A 20,438-nucleotide genomic window follows, 5' to 3' on the forward strand; every position below is an offset into this window, starting at 1 on the left:
GTAGATGGATGGCTGCTGATGGCGTGATAGGGAAAGGATTAGGTGTACGGTTGTAAGGGAGCCTCTGGTTGTTGACAAAGGGTTTTTTCGCTTGACTGGGTTCATAGAGAGAGAAACGGGAGAAAGTGTATTTTTCTGTGATAGGTGTTATTGATAATATGGCAAGTTAAAAGCTGATCATTCAATGGCGTTGTCACATTTCTGTTCCGACTCTGCATGGATCTCCATGACAGAAACGTTTATTTGGCCTCAAATGCATGCAATGTTTTTAATGCGATCAATTAGATAATTACTGTTATCACGCATGCACGCACACGCACACAGTTAGACAGCTTACAGACAGTAGAGACACACAATTCACATTTGAAGACTGTCTGTCACCAACCTAAGATTACCCATCTGTTTGAGTTAACCCCACTGAAGCACCTCAAGCCCCTTCATAGCCTCCAGAAGGGCTGTACTGTATCCCTAGGGTGTCTCTGTATTGCACTACACTAACAGACTCCACACACTGGAACTTAGTGGGAAGACCGAGACCTATAAATCTCCTAGATTTACTCCACAGCTGAAAAGGACAGGGTTGTACTGTAAAGTAAAGTATGTTCTGTCCACAGGATGAGGAACATGTCTGAAGGGGGGAAGTAGAGACTATAGCCGTAACACAGGTGTTCCCACAACGTGAAGTATGTAGCTGACACTTTTATTGCAGGCTGGGTGGGAGGATGCATGTGATTTACTCGCTACAGGAAAAGGGTTGAGGACTCAATGAGTAGTTTACTGTAGTTATTTATTTGTTTATTTACTGTATCTATCTTAATACAACGTTTTGAGTAGATGCAATGGGGATTAAATATCTCTGGACAAATGTATTTTGACTTGGTTTATTTAAAATATTCTTTGGTAACAAATCCTGTGTTAAGCCCAAGTCACTCAATATATCAACTGTCGGTCTATAGCCCAAACATTTATATTGTCAATGTTATAAAATGTGCATGTAATGTACAGTTAGCCTGGCTAACAAAGCCAAACTCTGTAGCCATTTGGCCAGTTGAGCATGTAATGCATTTAGCTCATTATTGTACCACATGGTCTGGCGTGCCATGCGGTATATGTGCAGTATAATCTGTACATAAAGTGCTTTGAGCACTTAGAAAAAGTACTATATAAATGCAACACTTATTGTGCCGAGCCACAAGGGGAAACGTATCAGACGATACTGCCTATGTCATGACAGTAACATGAAGGAGTTGTAAAAGATGGTGAGCACTTACTCGCACAGCAGGATCCCATTCTCCAGGCCTCCCCTGAAGTCCTTGTCACCGAAGCATCTGCCTGTGACCGCCTGTCGATCAGAAAGGAAAAACAAAGATGTCGTCACTTCCGTTGTTCGTATTCCTCATTGCTACTTCAACCTTTTCGGGTACTGTAGTGTCAGTTAAAAACAATGTGCAATAGCTATTCCTTTTCCTCTACCTCAGTGTACAACAGTCTTTTCTCTTTCGAAAACATGAGTCTTTCCTTAGTGGAAGATAAATAACTATTTAACATTTAGCTACTTCAATAGCACATGAAGAAGCACGGCCGGCCGAAGAGGATTAAAGAGAAGGTACAGTAAACATCACACGTCAAACTGTACATCATCGTCCATAAACCAAAACCCTCTATGTAGGAAAAAACAATCACCTTTGTTCCTGGCGCTTAAAGCTTTTCCTCCGCAAACCTCCAGAGAAAACCTCCAGAGCAAAGAGAAAGAGAACAAGAAACTAAAAGTCTATTCGGTCACCCTTGCTAGTTCACAGCGCTAGCTAACAAGCGGTACGCTAACAAGCTTGACGTAAGCTGCCATCATCCCCACAAAATCGCTCTCTGGGGCTGCTCCAGGCCTCTAATTGGTTGTGACATAGGGGATTAATCTCTACTAGTAGTTCAGTAGTCTCTTGGTGGGGGTAAGCTGTACGTTTGCATGCTATTGCATGACTGGACTAAGTCTAAATTTGTAACTGTGGTCTACGGCTCGAAATAGGGCATTTGGATGCAGGGGCGCAACTTTAGTTTTAGAAGTGGGGGGACATAATGTATTATTATAATGTATTTTTAATCCAGTCAGATAAACACTCCAAACAGCCTACCCGACCGCTCGGAGGCATCCGCATGGTCCTAAAGCACACCGTTGCCTGTTTTGTATCACATTCCAATGATAAAACTGGGGGGGGGGGGGGACAAAAATACAATTTCAGAATGTGGGGGGGACATCGTCCCCAGTGAATGTTGTGCCCCTGTTTGGATGTATAGGCTAGGCTGTGTTGTTCAAATGTACATTTGTTATTTTCAGTATCAACTGAAACACATTTTATAGCATCCAAAGATGACGGTATGCTTCTATACTTGTCACGGTTTCGGCCGAGGCTGCTCCTCCTCCTGGTTCGGGCAGGCTTCGGCGTTCGCCGTCCCCGGAATACTAGCTGCCACCGTTGTATGTTTCGTGTGTTGATTGCTTTGGTCTGTCTGGTACACCTGTGTCTGTTTGTGTCCTAATTACGTGTCCTATAAGTTCCCTGTTTTGTGTTAGTTATATTGTGTGTTGTTGTCCGCGTGTCTTTTGAGCTGCGTGTTTTGCGCTCTTCATGGTATTTGTTTTACGCATGTTGCGTACTGTTTCTCGCCTCTGTATTTTCGAGGTCGTGTATGGATTATTGTACACTTTACTAATAGTAAAGTTTGTTGGACTAAACCTCTGTGTCCTGCGCCTGACTCCTCATCACATCCACATCGGTACCATACTGTCAGAACAACACACCACTTATGGAGTCAGCAGGATCAGCGACGACAGCCTGGTCACTAGAAGAACGGCTCAGTCAGCAGGACTCCATGATCCGGCAACTGGAGGCCGTTCTAGGCGAGGTGTCCAACACTCTGCACCGGTTGGCTAGTGGAGAGGTGCCCACGTCCACATACACCATCCCATCGCCACCGGTCAATCCTCCTCTCTCAGCGCCGGAACCCAGTGGTATTCGGCTCTCGCTCCCGAGGGCATATGACGGTTCTGCAGCCGGGTGTCAGGGGTTCCTCCTGCAGATAGAACTATACCTGGCTACTATACACCCAGCGCCCTCGGGATACGAGAGCGTCTCCGCCCTCATCTCCTGTCTATCCGGTAAGGCGTTGGAATGGGCCAACGCCGAATGGAGGAGAATAGACGCAGCTACCATCACCTACGCTGAGTTCTCCCGCCGCTTCCGGGCAGTCTTCGATCACCCACCTGAAGGGAAGGCGGCGGGGGAGCGTCTGTTCTACCTCCGACAGGAGAAGAGGAGCGCACAGGAGTTCGCACTGGAGTTCCGGACGTTAGCTGCGGATGCGGGATGGAATGAGAGGGCCCTCATCGACCAGTACCGGTGTAGCCTGCGAGAGGACGTTCGTCGTGAGCTGGCCTGCAGGGACACCAACCTATGCTTCGACCAGCTGGTGGACATCTCCATCCGGCTTGACACCCTGCTGGCCACCCGCGGACGTCCCGAGTGGGGGTCGTCCATTCCATCCTCCAGCACCTCCGAGCCAATTCCTATGGAGCTCGGGGGTGCTGGCGCTAGAGAGAGGAGGAGGGAGAACCCGAGGAGGGCCACCCCCTGCACCAACTGTGGCCGTGGAGGACACACCGCGGCCAGGTGCTGGGGAGGGTCTTCTGAGAGAGGGGACAACAGGTCACGCACTGGGGAGTCATTTCAGGTGAGTAGGCGCCCCACTTACCCAGAGCTCTCTGTTGGTCACATGAGTATTCCTGTGCGTTTTCCACAGGTGGCACCTCATTCCCAGCATAAGGCGCTAGTAGATTCAGGCGCAGCTGGGAACTTTATTGATCGGGCATTTTGTGCTAGGTTAGGAATTCCCCTTCGGCCGGTAGAAGTTCCATTCCCTGTCCATGCATTAGACAGCCGGCCGTTGGGGTCGGGTCTGATCAGGGATGTCACAGCACCGCTGACGATGACTACGCAGGGGGGTCATGAGGAAATCATTCAGTTCTATCTGATTGACTCTCCTGCGTACCCAGTGGTGTTGGGGCTTCCCTGGTTAAGCACCCACGATCCTACCATAGCGTGGCAACAGAGGGCTCTTATGGAGTGGTCTGCCCAGTGTGTAGGGAGATGTCTAGGTGTTTCCATAGGGGCGACCTCGGTAGAGAGTCCGAACCAAGTGCCCGCACTGCGCATTCCCCCCGAGTATGAGGATTTAGCACTAGCGTTTAGCAAATCGAGGGCAGCACGGCTACCTCCTCATAGACAGGGGGACTGTGCGATAAATCTCCAGACCGGAGCAGCTTTTCCCAGGAGTCATGTGTATCCCCTGTCTCAAGAGGAGACTGCGGCTATGGAGACTTACATAGCCGAGTCCTTGGCACAGGGATACATACGGCCCTCTACTTCTCCGGTCTCCTCGAGTTTCTTCTTTGTGAAGAAGAAGGACGGGGGATTGCGCCCGTGTATTGATTACCGTAGTCTCAATCAGATCACAGTAAAATACAGTTACCCACTTCCACTGATTGCGACGATGACGGAGTCATTACGCGGAGCGCGGTTCTTCACAAAGTTGGATCTCAGGAGCGCGTACAATTTGGTGCGCATTAGGGAGGGGGATGAATGGAAAACAGCATTTAGCACCACCTCGGGTCATTACGAGTATCTCGTCATGCCGTACGGGTTAATGAATGCTCCTTCAGTCTTCCAATCCTTTGTTGATGAGATTTTCCGGGACATGCATGGGCAGGGTGTAGTGGTGTACATTGACGACATTCTAGTGTATTCTTCTACACGAGCCGAGCATGTAGCCCAGGTGCGCCGAGTATTGAGACGACTGTTGGAGCATGACTTGTATGTCAAGGCAGAGAAATGCCTGTTCTTCCAGGAGTCCGTCTCTTTTTTGGGTTATCGGTTGTCCGCGTCTGGCGTGGAGATAGAGGTAGATCGGGTATCGGCTGTGCGTAATTGGCAAACTCCAACCACCGTAAAAGAGGTGCAGCGGTTCTTGGGTTTTGCTAATTACTACCGGAGGTTTATCCGGGGCTTTGGACAGGTTGCAGCTCCCATTACGTCCCTGCTAAAGGGGGGTCCGGTGCGCTTGCAGTGGTCAGCTGAGGCGGACAGGGCATTTGTCAAGCTGAAGAACCTGTTCGCCTCGGCCCCGGTGCTGGCGCATCCGGATCCCTCTTTGCCTTTCCAAGTAGAGGTGGACGTGTCCGAGACCGGTATTGGGGCAGTCCTGTCACAACGGTCCGGCACGCCACCTAAGCTCCGCCCCTGTGCGTTCTACTCCAAGAAGCTCAGCTCGGCGGAGCGCAATTATGACGTTGGGGACAGGGAGCTGTTAGCTGTAGTCCAGGCCCTAAAGGTGTGGAGGCATTGGCTTGAGGGGGCTCAACACCCTTTTCTCATTCTGACTGATCACCGTAACCTGGAGTACATCCGGGCAGCTAGGAGATTGAACCCTCGTCAGGCTAGGTGGAACATGTTCCTGACCCGGTTTGTTTTTAAGATCACATACATCCCTGGGTCCCAGAACGGTAAGGCAGACGCACTGTCCCGGCAGTATGACACGGAGGAGAGGTCCATTGAGCCTACTTCCATACTGCCGGAGACTTGTCTGGTGGCTCCGGTAGTATGGGAGGTCGATGCGGAAATCGAGCGGGCGCTGCGTACCGACCCTACTCCCCCCGAGTGTCCTGTGGGGCGGACGTACGTTCCGCTCGAGGTTCGTGATCGGCTTATTTCTTGGGCTCATACATCACCCTCCTCTGGACATCCTGGTATTGGTCGGACGGTGCACTGCCTTAGCGTGAAATACTGGTGGCCAACGTTAGCCAGGGATGTGAGGGTTTATGTCTCCTCCTGCTCGGTGTGTGCCCAGTGTAAGGCACCTAGACATTTGCCCAGGGGTAAGTTACATCCTCTGCCCGTTCCACAACGACCATGGTCCCACCTCTCGGTAGATTTTGTGACCGATCTACCCCCTTCCCAGGGTAATACCACCATTTTGGTCGTTGTGGATCGGTTTTCTAAGGCCTGTCGTCTCCTCCCACTGCCGGGTCTCCCTACTGCCCTACAGACCGCCGAGGCCCTCTTTACCCACGTGTTCCGGCACTATGGGGTCCCCGAGGATATTGTGTCCGACCGAGGTCCCCAGTTCACCTCCAGAGTCTGGGGGGCTTTCATGGAACGCCTGGGGGTCTCGGTTAGCCTTACCTCGGGGTACCACCCAGAGAGCAATGGGCAGGTTGAACGTGTGAACCAGGATGTGGGTAGGTTTTTGAGGTCCTATTGCCGGGACCGGCCGGAGGAGTGGTCGAGGTATATCCCCTGGGCAGAGATGGCCCAGAACTCTCTCCGCCACTCCTCCACCGGATTAACACCTTTCCAGTGTATTTTAGGGTATCAGCCGGTCCTGGCACCGTGGCACGAGAGCCAGACCGAGGCCCCTGCGGTGGACGAGTGGATTCGGCGCTCGGAAGAGACGTGGGACGCTGCCCATGTCCATCTGCAGCGTGCCATCCGTCAACAGAAGGCGAGCGCCGATCGCCACCGCAGTGAGGGGCCGGTGTACGCACCGGGAGATCGAGTCTGGCTCTCGACTCGAAACCTGCCCCTCCGCCTGCCCTGCCGGAAGCTGGGTCGGCGGTTTGTGGGACCCTTCAAAGTCCTGAGAAGATTGAACGAGGTGTGTTACAGATTACAACTGCCTATTGAGTACAAAAATATTAACCCCTCGTTCCATGTGTCTCTTCTCAGGCCGGTGGTAGCTGGTCCACTCCAAGAGGAGGAGATAGGAGAGACCCCTCCACCCCCTTTGGACATCGAGGGGGCACCGGCGTACAGGGTCCGGACTATATTGGACTCGAGGCGCCGGAGGAGTGGTCTCCAGTATCTCGTGGAGTGGGAGGGGTACGGTCCGGAGGAACGGTGCTGGGTGCCTAGGAGGGACATCCTCGACCCATCCCTCCTGACAGAGTTCCACCGTGGGCATCCCACGCGCCCGGGTCTGCGTCCTCCTGGCCGTCCCCGAGACCGGGGTCGGCGCACGGCTGGGGCCGCGCGTCAAGGGGGGGGTACTGTCACGGTTTCGGCCGAGGCTGCTCCTCCTCCTGGTTCGGGCAGGCTTCGGCGTTCGCCGTCCCCGGAATACTAGCTGCCACCGTTGTATGTTTCGTGTGTTGATTGCTTTGGTCTGTCTGGTACACCTGTGTCTGTTTGTGTCCTAATTACGTGTCCTATAAGTTCCCTGTTTTGTGTTAGTTATATTGTGTGTTGTTGTCCGCGTGTCTTTTGAGCTGCGTGTTTTGCGCTCTTCATGGTATTTGTTTTACGCATGTTGCGTACTGTTTCTCGCCTCTGTATTTTCGAGGTCGTGTATGGATTATTGTACACTTTACTAATAGTAAAGTTTGTTGGACTAAACCTCTGTGTCCTGCGCCTGACTCCTCATCACATCCACATCGGTACCATACTGTCAATACTTTAGACTAGTATCAGGTGCAATATCATAGAAAATCACCTAAAAAGCTCCTTTCAATTTCAAGCAGAGTAACACTTAGAGAAAGCATGGACTGATGTCAGCACACTAGCTAATACAACTCATGATGGAAACCTCAGCAAGTTAGAGCACCTTTTGACCTCTTGACCCTTCAAGGTTCCTTGAACTCTGACCTGGAAAGTTATGTGTACAGAAGGACATCCTCCTCACACACATCCAAATCCTGTCAAACACAACGTTTACAAGACAGGAACACACACACACACACACACACACACACACACACACACACACACACACACACACACAGAGACAGACAGACAGTACCAAACTAATTACAACCTTACTCAAATATCAGCAGTACTTACTGAAATAATCTCTCCTCACTCAAAAATCACCACTAAACTCCCCACTGTGAGACTTGTAAGTGCAAGACCAATTTAAAAGTCCTTCATTTTCACATAGTAAAGAATAGCCATTTAAAAAGTAGACCTCTTCGGACCGTTCATTTGGAAGCCAAAACAATTACGGGATTAAATTCCCTGACTGGTCCAGTTACATTTATTTGTACAGCTGTGGAAAATGTGTGGGGATTGTGGATATACAACGGCTGGCTGGCTGGAGTGTGCGTTTCTGTCAGTTATTTGGCTCGTTGGACTTGGACTGTGTACAAAAGAAATGGACTGCTGTATGTCAGTGAGTAGGCCAAAATGTTGATCTGTGTTGGGTGGCAGGGAAACAAGCCCTCCCACCTGGTGTGTGTATGTGTTACAGATCTGGCTAGTGTGCTGACATTGGGGCCATTCACTACTACTATTCACACAGTGGCTGAGAATTGTGAACCAGGCATTGTCTGCCCATTGACTACAAAAGTGATGAGACAACATTCTTTTGGTGGTCTGTGTCACTGTGTGAAGTCCAATCATCCAAACATTAACCTGTCAGAAAGCATATGGTCCAAATTATGAGCATAATTTATAATTGCTGTATAGTTTTCAGTGTATAATAATACAGTGCAATGCAGACTAATACAGTGTCATTTTAAGAGACAACAGGTTTCTTCCAGTTCAGACTCAAAAGTAAAGTATCAGCCTAGATTTGCTTAATACAGCAGAATATTTCACTATAGTGATGATGACCTTGATATATCAACGCATGATATATTTCGTAGCTAAAATTGAGGGTAACAGCAATGTCTACAAGGCTTGAATAATGGATTATGTCAACCTGGTGTCCACTGATTCACCTGATGTGGATAACCCCTAACTCGAGGCGTAGAGGGCATCAGCAGATAGCTGTGTTTCATCAACTGAACAGGGCTGGGGATACAGTATGACATCCGGTTATTTTTACCACACAGAGAGAGCTGCAATGTACTGCAGCAGAGGGACAAAACTGCACACACTCATTCAACCAGTCTGTTTGAGACAAACTGGCCCACAGCAGTTTTGTTTAACTAAATAATCATTATTTTGAAGGAAATTGGGAAGCTCGAAATACGACGATGATACTCGGCTTCACATACAAATATGAAGTATTGGCCTCCTGTAGCTCAATTGGTAGAGCATGGTGCTTGCAATGCCAGGGTTGTGGGTTTGATTCCCATGGGGGGCCAGTATGAAAAATGTATGCACTCACTAAACTGTATGTTGCTCTGGATAAGAGTGTCTGCTAAATGACATAAATGTAAGTAAATAACCAATAAGGCTCAATACAAGTGCCTCAAGCCACAGCCACCAAATGCACTGCCCTTGGGGTTATGTCCATAAACCTGCATTACGTCTTCCTGGTCTGGAGACTGGCTGTAACAACGCCTTTGATAGGCCAATTGGACGTCTGTGCTCAGAAGATTATGATGCTCTGTTTTTCTCCTTGCCTGGCCCCTCTTTGGAAGCCACTGTAATTGTTAAAGACCCTGTAATTCCTGCACGTCTGCTTGTCTCATACGAGCTGCCCAGACACACAGACAACAGTTAAGGCCGAAAGGAAGCCGGCAGACCTCGAGCAGGCCTTTGGCCCACCACCACACCCAGGCTTACTTCATCATAGAGGTTTCTGGCTGGCTGGTGTAAGGGGGGGGGGGGCTGATCGCTAAAGCAGGCCCCTCCTGGCTTTTATAGCCCCTCTGGGACTTGTATCAGGAAGCCATAGTCTAACATGGCAGTAAAAGGTGAATTAGTTCCTAGCACACCACGGGAGGGTCCTTAGATTGGAGCGATACTGTACTGTGACAGGTCCAATTGAATAAACACACAGCTCCCTGAGTAAAAATGGCCTTGGGGTCAAGCGCCCAGGAGAGTTTGACCCCAAAGTCTAATTGAACCTTTAGTCTAGTTCAAAGTCGAAAACCCTTTAATCCAGTTCAAAGTCAAAAGCCCTTTAGTCTCATTTCATAAATTGATATACATTACAAATGGCTTCCATTTACCTCTCATTTAGACAGAAACCTAAACAGAAACGAAGTAATGTTGAGTTATTCTGACCAAGTGATCAAGGTCACAGCCAGTGTCCCTGCACAGTGAAGTTGCTGGTAACTTCTGGACCATACGTTTCAAAACAGTGGGGTCATCTGAGGGGGCTCATTTAGACTGTGGAATATGTCAACTTTGTTTCCTCCAGCGGAATGCGGCCTGATGTTTGCTGTCCACAACACTTGGCTGCATTGTTCCACAAACAGTCAACCCAAAAAAATCTTACTTCCCATCCCCATGGACCTCTTTAATGACCAAACAGAAGCAGTTCTTCAGCTTTGTATCCAAGTGTATCAGTTTCAGCACTTTCAAATGCTCGCAGGGAGGAAGGCTCCATTGGAGCAAAACCGCATGGACATACTTTTAAAGTAAGCAAAAGCAAAGCTTTGTTCTTTTTCCGAGCCAGGAAACCATGGTAAAAGGACTCTGAAGAGTAAATCGACAAAGGCCTTGTTCCACTTTGATGACTTCAAGTGTCCTAGATCTGAAGTCTTGGAAATCTGATCCGCCAAAGGAGAAGCAGTTTGTAACTATTTGTTACTTCTGAAGAACTGTCCGGTCCGGTTGTTCAAGGCAAACACAGGGAATGAGCAATGAAAGATGAGATATTGCTTGTTTTCCATCCTGGCTAATCAAATTGACAATTGCTCATACAATATAAAAAAAAAATCCATTAGAAACAAAGTTGCATAACAAATTGGACTCTGGGGCCCTTATAAAAAAAAGACAAGGTACTGTATACTACTCTACCTGCATGTTCAAATCCAGTGATCAACACAACCAAACTAGACAAAATCCTGTGACATGAGACCCATCCAAGGGCCAACGTTTTCCTGAACAGATGTCTCTCTTTGTGGAAATAGACTTAAGTGGACCCATAGGGCCCAACCAATGAAAACAGACCAATTACCATATGGTAATCTCAGGGGCCTTCAGAAAGTATTCACACCTCTTTACTTTTTCCACATTTTGTTGTGTTACAGTCTGAATTAAACATTTATTAAATAGAGATTTTGTGTCACCATTCTACACACAATACCCCATAATGTCAAAGTGGAATTCTGCTTGCAGAAATGTTTCAAAATTAATTAAAAATGAAAAGCTGAAATGTATTCAACCTCTTTGTTATGGCAAGCCTAAATAAGTTCAGGAGTAAAAATATGCTTAACCAGTCACATAATAAGTTGCATGGACTCTGTGTGCAATAGTGTTTAACATGATTTTTTAATGACTACCTCATCTCTGTACCCCACACATACAATTATCTGTAAGGTCCCTCAGTCGAGCAGTGAATTTCAAACACAGATTCAACCACAAAGACAAGAAAGGTTTTGCAATGATTTGCAAAGAAGAGCACCTATTGGTAGATGGGTAAAACAAAAAAGCAGACATTGAATATCCCTTTGAGCATGGTAAAGTTATTAATACACCCAGTCACTACAAAGATACAGGTGTCCTTCCTAACTCAGTTGCCAGAGAGGATGGAAACCGCTCAGAGATTTCACCATGAGGCCAATGGTGACTTTAAAACAGTTACAGAGTTTAATGGCTGTGATAGGAGAAAACTGAGAATGGACTAACAACATTTTAGTTACTCCACAATACTAACCTAAATGACAGATTGAATAAAAGGAAGCCACTACATAATACAATTATTACAAAACATGCCTCCTGTTTGCAATAAGGCACTAAAGTAAAACTGCAACAAGTGTGGCAAAGAAATGAACTATATGTCCTGAATACAAAGCGCTATGTTTGGTGCAAATCCAACACAACACATTACTGAGACCCACTCTTCATATTTTCAAGCATGGTGGTGGCTGCATCATGTTATGGGTATGCTTGTCATCGGCTAAGACTAGGGAGTTTTTTGGGGATAAAAATAAACAGAATTGAGCTAAGCACAGGCAAAATCCTAGAGGAAAACCTGGTTCAGTCTGCTTTCCAACAGACACTGGGAGACACATTCACCTTTCAGAAGGACAATAACCTAAAACACAAGGCCAAATATACACTGGAGTTGCTTACCAAGATGACATTGAATGTTCCTGAGTGGCCTAGTTACAGTTTTGACATAAATCGGATTGAAAATCTATGGCAAGACTTGAAAATGGCTGTCTATCAATGGTCAACAACCAACTTGACAGAGCTTGAAGAATTTGTAAAAATATAATGTGCAAATGTTGAACAATCCAGGTGTGGAAATCTCTTAGAGACTTACCCAGAAAGGCTCACAGCTGTAATCTCTGCCGAAGGTGATTCTAACATGTGTTTACTCAGGGGTGCAAATACTTATGTAAATGAGATATTTCAGGATTTGATTGTCAATTTTCTAAAATCTCTAAAAACATGTTTTCACTTTGTAATTATGGGGTATTGTCTGTAGATGGGTGAGAGAGAAAAATATACAGTGCATTCGTATATTTGCAGTATTCAGACCCCTTCAAATTTTCCACATTTTGTTATGTTACAGCCTTATCCTAAAATTGATTAAATTGTTTTTTACCCTCATCAATCTACACACAATATCCCATAATGACAAAGCAAAAACTGGTTTTTCGAAATTGTTGCTAATTTAAAAAGAATAAAAAACGGAAATATCACATTTACGTAAGTATTCAGACACTTTACTCAGTACTTTGTTGAAGCACCTTCGGCAGCGATTACAGCCTCAAGTCTTGTTGAGTATTACGCTACAAGCTTAGCAAACCTGTATTTGGGGAGTTTCTCCTATTCTTCCCTGCAGATCCTCTCAAGCTCTGTCAGGTTGGATGGGGAGCGTCGCTGCACAGCTATTTTCAGGTCTCTCCAGAGATGTTCGATCGGGTTCAAGTCTGGGCTCTGGTTGGGCCACTCAAGGACATTCAGAGACTAGTCCTGAATCCACTCCTGCATTGTCTTGGCTGTGTGCTTAGGGTTGTGGTCTTGTAGGAAGGTGAACCTTCGCCCCAGTCTGAGGTCCTGAGCACTCTGCAGCAGGTTTTCATCAAGGATCTCTCTGTACTTTGCTCCATTCATCTTTCCCTCAATCCTGACTAGTCTCCCAGTCCCTGCCGCTGAAAAACATCCCCACAGCATGATGCTGCCACCACCATGCTTCACCGTAGGGATGGTGCTAGGTTTCCTCCAGACGTGACGCTTGGCATTCAGGCCAAAGAGTTCAATCTTGGGTTCATCAGACCAGAGAATCTTGTTTCTTATGGTCTGAGAGTCCTTTAGGTGCCTTTTAGCAAACTACAAGCTTGCTGTCATGTGCCTTTTACAGAGGAGTGGTTTCCGTCTGGCCACTCTACCATAAAGGCCTGATTGGAGTGCTGCAGAGATGGTTGTCCTTCTGGAAGGTTCTCCCATCTCCAAAGAGGAACTCTGGAGCTCTATCAGAGTGACCATCAGGTTCTTGGTCACCTCCCTGACCAAGGACCTTCTCTCCCGATTGCTCAGTTTGGCCAGGCTGCCAGCTCTAGGAAGAGTCTTGGTGGTTCCAAACTTCTTCCATTTAAGAATGATGGAGACCACTGTGTTCTAGGGGACCTTCAATGTTGAAGACATTTTTTGGTACCCTTCCCCAGATCTGTGCCTCGACACAATCCTATCTCGGAGCTCTACGGACAATTCCTTCGACCTCATGGCTTGGTTTTGATGGACTCAAATTCGAGTCTCATAGCAAAAGGTCTGAATACTTATGTAAATGTGATATTGACGTTTATTTTTTTTATACATTTGCAAAAATTTCTAAAAACCTGTTTTTGCTTTGTCATTATGGGGTATTGTGTGTAGATTGATGAGGGGAAAAAAACTATTTAATCAATTTTAGAATAAGGCTGTAACACAAGAAAATGTGGAATAAGTGAAGGGATACGAATACTTTCTGAAGGCACTGTAGACTGTAGGTATAAAAATCTCAAGCCCCAAAAAGGTGTGAGCTATAAATTGAGCGATACCACTACAGCAATAATACAGCCATTTACAACTTACAAAGCAGGAGGAACTAAATCACTTGTTGGTTGACATGACAAAACATTGCACAACTACACAAACATTGTGACTGCCACGTTTTACCAATATATAGCTATGAAAATAATATATGGGCCCCTCTCAAACCATCCCCGTCCCTTGGACTAGAGACAAACGTACAAGATGCCACCCGAGTGGCGCAGTGGTCTAAGGTACTGCATCGCAGTGCTAGCTGTGCCACTAGAGATCCTGGTTTGAATCCAGGCTCTGTTGTAGCCAGCCATGACCGGGAGACCCATGGGGCAGCGCACAATTGGCCCAGCGTCGTCCAGGGTAGGGGAGGGAATGGCCGGCAGGGATGTAGCTCAGTTGGTAGAGCACGGCATTTGCAATGCCAGGGTTGTGGGTTCGATTTCAGTATGAAAAGAAAATGTATGCACTCACTAACTGTAAGTCGCTCTGGATAAGAGTGTCTGCTAAATGACTAAAATGTTAAAAAAAGCACATCCAAGGACACCAACATCAGTTCATTGTGTATCATCAGTTTGTAGGAATTCTATGCGTGGGGGCCTCTATTATTTCTTAGGTTTCATCTAACTATTTGGGGCTTCAACAGTTCAGCCAAAGGTCATGAGAGGGGTCCGTCCAGGATCCATCATTCAAACTTTTTCACATGCTGCCACTGCTGCTATTCTCAAAGGAAACCAGTTGGCTTTGGATTTCTAGTGGCTAACACCCTCTTTTGTGACTATGGGCTGGATACCCTGGGGCTTGGCACATTGGGGGATATATTAGAGACTGGGGTGGGAGGGAGTTAGGGGTAACTCAGGGGGCGGCTGTTAAAACGTTAAGGAGGCTTTGCAGCACTGCAGTAGGTGAGAACACGATGAAACATCTCTGCCACCGCTGCTCTCCTCTACAGTCCCAAAGGCTGCTGGTAAAGCGGTTGGCGGCTGGAGGATTCTGGCCTACTTTCTGCTTTTAGCACTAGCCCAGTGTGCTATTCTATTCTATTAAGGACTCGGCCTACGGAGTGGGAGGAAGAGGGGGATGATGAGGGGGAGGTGGAGAAGAGCCTCGTTTGGTAGTAGAAATGCATGACCTCTGGGCAAGAATTGGTTAATATTTCTCTTTAAATTTTTTTTGCAAAAAGTCATCAACATATATTTTAACTGAGATTTCAACCACTAATCAACGAATGGGTCACAGGATGACAAATCAACAAAATGATATTTTCCCAACTGATTGACTAACTGACAGCTAGGAAAAACTTTACTGAATTGCAAAATTATTATTTCCAAAGAGCGTGATTCAGAGCAGCAAAATCTCCATTCTTATTTAACCAGAACACTGTTCAAATGCCTGTGGTCTCATTTTTCAGTAAAAGTTCAAAATGTTTAATTCATTCCGTCCAAGTCCTCGGAAACTATTGGCCAGGCCTCCTGTCAAGGAGTGAATTTCCATAAAACAAAAAAATGAAGAGCCTTTTTTCCACTGCTTTATGATATCTACACTGTTCTCCCTCCCTATGTCGCAAGGCTAGCAACTTAGCTTAAGTGTGTGGTGAACAGGGATGAGCTATAATATACTGTCATCATATTCACCCCTATGGCGCGAGAGAATGTGTATGCCTGTAAAACAGAAAAAATGTTGTATTTTTCCCCCTGTCTACTTTGGAACCTGGGGTTCATCGAAGTGGTCTTGTTAGAGGTTGTATCAGATTTGGACCCTGGTCCAGGCTTGCTGCATACAAATCTATACAGTAAATCACCCCAGTGGAGGTCAAAAGTATTTAGAGGCTAACGTCCAATAGCTACAAGCTAATGGATATACAGTGATATACATGTGAAAGCTTGGGACAGGAATACTTGCTTGACAGCACTGTCCTGTGAAAAAAATAAAATAATACCATAAACCTCAAAATGCTCTGCGACATATTTATGTCTTAACTTTTCTTTTACGATGTCCTTGAGAATGCAGAGACACACAGTCTACAGCCTACATCTATATTAGCCTTAATATACACACTTACAACACTGCATACACATCTAAATTTTGGCGGGACTTGAGCAGCAGTCAGCTCTGAGGAAACACCAGAGGTTTAAATCAACTAAACCACAACATGGGCTTGCCAGAGGCAGAACAAAAGCCTTTTGTGAGGAGGGATCATTGCAGGTAATGACAGTTAATGGAGAACAATTACTATGGTATTACACAGTTGGAATCAGCACTAGACCACAGCAAAGTCAAAACACAGTCCGTAAATCCCTCACCAAGACACACCAATAGAAGGCTCACCATGAAAAACCACAGCTACTGATTGAGAAATGAGGGTTGTGTTTATTTGATTGCGGGTAATTTATCTGTGCCTTATGATAGATATTTCGTACTGTATACTGCGCCACTGTTTGTCAATGTTATGTCATAAAAGGATGCCGTGCTAGAAAGACCACAAGCACCCAGACACACATACGTCAATAACTACTGTACCTCTCCTTGCAAAAGCACAACTAAAGTTAAAATATGTGATCATATGTTTTCACTATGAAGCAGTTGTAAGGGGTAGATGCATGCAAGGGACAGAATGTTGCTCAATAGACTAGAGGTGATTGGCAACAGCCTGCTTCTCTCGTTACACCTTGACCACAAGAGCTACAGTATATCGTGTGACAACACTCGATTACCTTGATTTATATAATGTTTTATGTGGAAATCACAACAGTAGAGAGAGACAAATACATCAACAGGGTAGAGCCTGCCATATTATTAAAGTAGTTAAATGGGGGAAGAATTTGTATTACCATGGTATAATAAATAAATAGTAAGTACACGAACATGCCACATTTGCGTCCATCAGAAACAGTTGTCCCTATTTTAACAAATCACATTTTGGACATGCCCAAAGTAGTCAATAAGCAAGATTACATTCACTAGGCTAATGATAAGGCCTAAAAAGACAATGAATAGTTCTAATCAAATTATAATAAAAACGAAACAACAACTTGTTTTAAATTGGCTATGTCTAAAAACTGTTACAGGCACCATAATTGCTCCCTGTGGGCGTAGACCTATTATACAGACAAGGCAACTTAGACTATGGAGAGTTTTACGCGCATCCAAACTTTTCAAAAGGAGCTGGAAATATATCCAATGTAAAGAGAAAGGGGGAATGTCCACTCATCGTTATACTGCACACAAATGTCATGTTTTATAAACATCATGGAACCATCTTACAGATCATATTTGCACTTCTCCAGAAATAGCAGACGGAATTGCATTGCATTTCAGCATGTATGTTCTCACTGCTAGTGATATTTTAATAAAACATTAGTTATAGGCTACTGATTAGGGCCACTGTGCACCTCCGCTGGCAAAATCGATGAAATAACCAATTGCATTACTGCTAAGAGCATCTTTTGGTGGGTCTTAAATATCACCAGTAGCACTGCATGAAATTGGCACACTGGCCCACGTTTTTAAGGACACACCTGAAATATTTCCACCCCTCTCCTCAGCGCAAGCGAGCTGATATAAGACAAGTAAATGACCAACCCTGGTGCCAGTGTTGGAAAATAACAGAGCACTGGCTTTTACAAGTCAAAATTGCCAAAGAGCGTGCGTTTGACACTAGCTCCAGATGAAAATAGAGCCCAGTAAGTTAAGATTATTTGACTTTTTTGTCTGCAAAAAAACAGCCACAAATATCATGGCAGACATGTGAGAAAACCATCCCGTTTAAAACATTTTGGCATCAGAGTTCGTAACCTTCCTAGATTCTCAGGTCTTGGTTCCTCTGAGAGACATTTGGCCTAACAGTAAATTCTACAATTTTAAATATGTGAAATGTTATGCTGACTTTATACAGTACTAGTTCATTTTTAATAGTTATTAATCTCCCAGCATAGTTCATATGTGAACAGCTGGTTTATATATCCATTCTATATTCTACAGTCATATTGTGAGAAAGCAGACAGAAAACATTGTTGCGCTTCAACGCTGATATAGTCTGGTGCAAAGTTACTCCACTACTCCAAGTCTCCAACCATCACTGTAAATTTAGAAGATGCTGTCGAGGAACACAGACATACCTATAAATAAATGAACCATCACACCGAGGGTGTAGAAAACCCTCTCTCATACCCTCCCTCTGGCGCTGGGACTTAGAGACAAACTTTGTGACTTCTTACAGCTGAGGTAGGCTACCAACCCCGGACCTCAGCCTGTGTGTGTGTATGTGTGTGTGTGTGTGTGTGTGTGTGTGTGTGCACTGGCAGGCGTACTTCTGTGAGATCGCAAGGATCAACATGTTCTTGGAGCACACAATTTCCCCTTAACTTTGTCTTGCCTGTCATATTATTCAGCATAGGGCTTACCTTACCTTCCTCATCTAATACGCTATATTGTTAGGCCATGTCCAGTCTGCTTGCTAATGCTAATGCTAACATACAGTGTCCCACATGTTTTATGTGTGAGGGGGATGTGGATCATTCCACATTCCCAGGGTTTTCATTACAGTTGTTTTGGCTGCAGTTTAGCGTTCGGGCCAGAGTGCTAATGTGTTAGGGACACTAATACATTTGTGTCAACAGGCAATGATTGTAGCCACTACCTCAGAGACTAGAGGGATGTAATGAATGAGTACAAAGAAGGAATTTTTATCTTTCAAAGAAGGAATGGAAAGAACGCATATCACTCTGACACTTGAGAGAAGCAAGTGGTTAGAGTTTCCAAAGCATTGCGAATGCTGACAAATACAGACACAGACATGTAGGGAGTGTGTGGGAAGAGTGAGAACACACTGCTGTCAAAACCAGAGCACAAGTAGTGTTCAACACCTCTTTACTGCTGCAGTCTCATTCACACACGTGCACGCACACACAGCTGTCTTCTGTTTCATCATCGAACACAGACACACAGACACAGAAACAGACACACACACACACACACACACACAGACAGACAGACAGACAGACAGACAGACAGACAGACAGACAGACAGACAGACAGACAGACAGACAGACAGACAGACAGACAGACAGACACTGTGCTCTCCACTTGCTCACAGTAGCACCAACGTTCCTAGGTGAATTTCCTGGAAGACTCATCTGCGTAGGAAACCTTACATAACCTGATTGCTCATCCATCACTCCCCCTCATCAAGAAAGATGTACTGATTTTACTGAGAAAAGACAGACCCATATATAGCCATATATATTATCTTCAACCAGTTCTTACAAAGGATACATACACACATACACACAGCTTTCTGTATACAATTAGAGAGGTTGGTAAAGGTAATGCACTGAATGGTACAGGTGTTATTTATCTCTACTGTCTCCTTTGCTTTCTCCAGCACTCCACGCAAACGTGCATGCTAAGTCTGACACCTTGTTCTCCCTCTTGTTTTGACAAGCAGAGGTGAAATACCACCCAACCTCTTGTTCGCCAGTCGACACTGTGTTTACAGTTTCAGGCTTGATTGAAACTTGAGGGGGTTAACCTTTTTACTGCAGTGGGTTAAATCAAGGTCACACAGAGTGTTTCTTGGTAGTTTTAAACAATTTTACTTTGAAACAAAAGTATACACCTCACACACATGGTTATGGGCTTAAACAAAATAAGACACCTGTACCATGTCAGATATATACATTTTGAGTTTGCATCCCAATATAACACTTTATATACAGTACCAGTCAAATGTTGGGACACACCTACTCATTCAAGGGTTTCTCTTTATTTGTACTATTTTCTACATTGTAGAATAATAGTGAAGACATAACAACTATGAAATAACACACATGGAACCATGTAGTAGACAAAAAAGTGTTAAACAAATAAAAATATTTGTTATATTTGAGATTCTTCAAAGTAGCCACCCTTTGCCTTGATGACAGCTTTGCACACTCTTGGCATTCTCTCAACCAGCTTCATGAGGTAGTCACCTGGAATGCATTTCAATTAACAAGTGTGCCTTGTTAAAAGTTAATTTGTGGAAATTCTTTCCTTCTTAATGTGTTTGAGCCAATCAGTTGTGTTGTGACAAGGAAGGGGTGGTATACAGAAGATAGCCCTATAAGTCCATATTATGGCAAGAACAGCTCAAATAAGCAAAGAGAAATTACAGTCCATCATTACTTTAAGACATGAAGGTCAATCTGGAAAGTTTCAAGAACTTTGAAAGTTTCTTAAAGTGCAATCGCAAAAACCATCAAGCGCTATGATGAAACTGGCTCTCATGAGGACTGCCACAGGAAAGGAAGACCCAGAGTTACCTCTGCTGCATAGGATAAGTTAATTAGAGTTACCAGCCTCAGAAATTGCAGCCCATATAAATGCCTCACAGAGTTCAAGTAACAGACACATCTCAACATCAACTGTTCAGAGGAGACTGCGTGAATCAGGCCTTCATGGTCGAATTGCTGCAAATAAACCACTACTAAAGGACACCAATAAGAAGAATAGACTCCGGTATAGCCGGAGGACAGCAAGCTTCCG

At 45.3% G+C, this 20,438-nt stretch overlaps 1 protein-coding gene across 1 annotated transcript in view; it reads right to left on the reverse strand.

Moving 5' to 3' along the window:
* The window catches only part of LOC311105311 (LIM and calponin homology domains-containing protein 1-like), a 154,183-nt gene that overhangs the window by 94,403 nt on the left and 39,342 nt on the right, over positions 1 to 20,438 (reverse strand). Inside the window, exon 2 of the mRNA XM_084147418.1 lies at positions 1,272 to 1,342. Within this exon, the coding sequence (XP_084003544.1) occupies positions 1,272 to 1,342 (71 nt within the window). The remainder of the gene's footprint in view (positions 1 to 1,271; positions 1,343 to 20,438) is intronic.

The sequence above is a fragment of the Coregonus lavaretus genome (assembly GCF_964263955.1).
Source record: "Coregonus lavaretus genome assembly, chromosome: 29".
In the NCBI taxonomy this organism is placed as follows: domain Eukaryota; kingdom Metazoa; phylum Chordata; class Actinopteri; order Salmoniformes; family Salmonidae; genus Coregonus; species Coregonus lavaretus.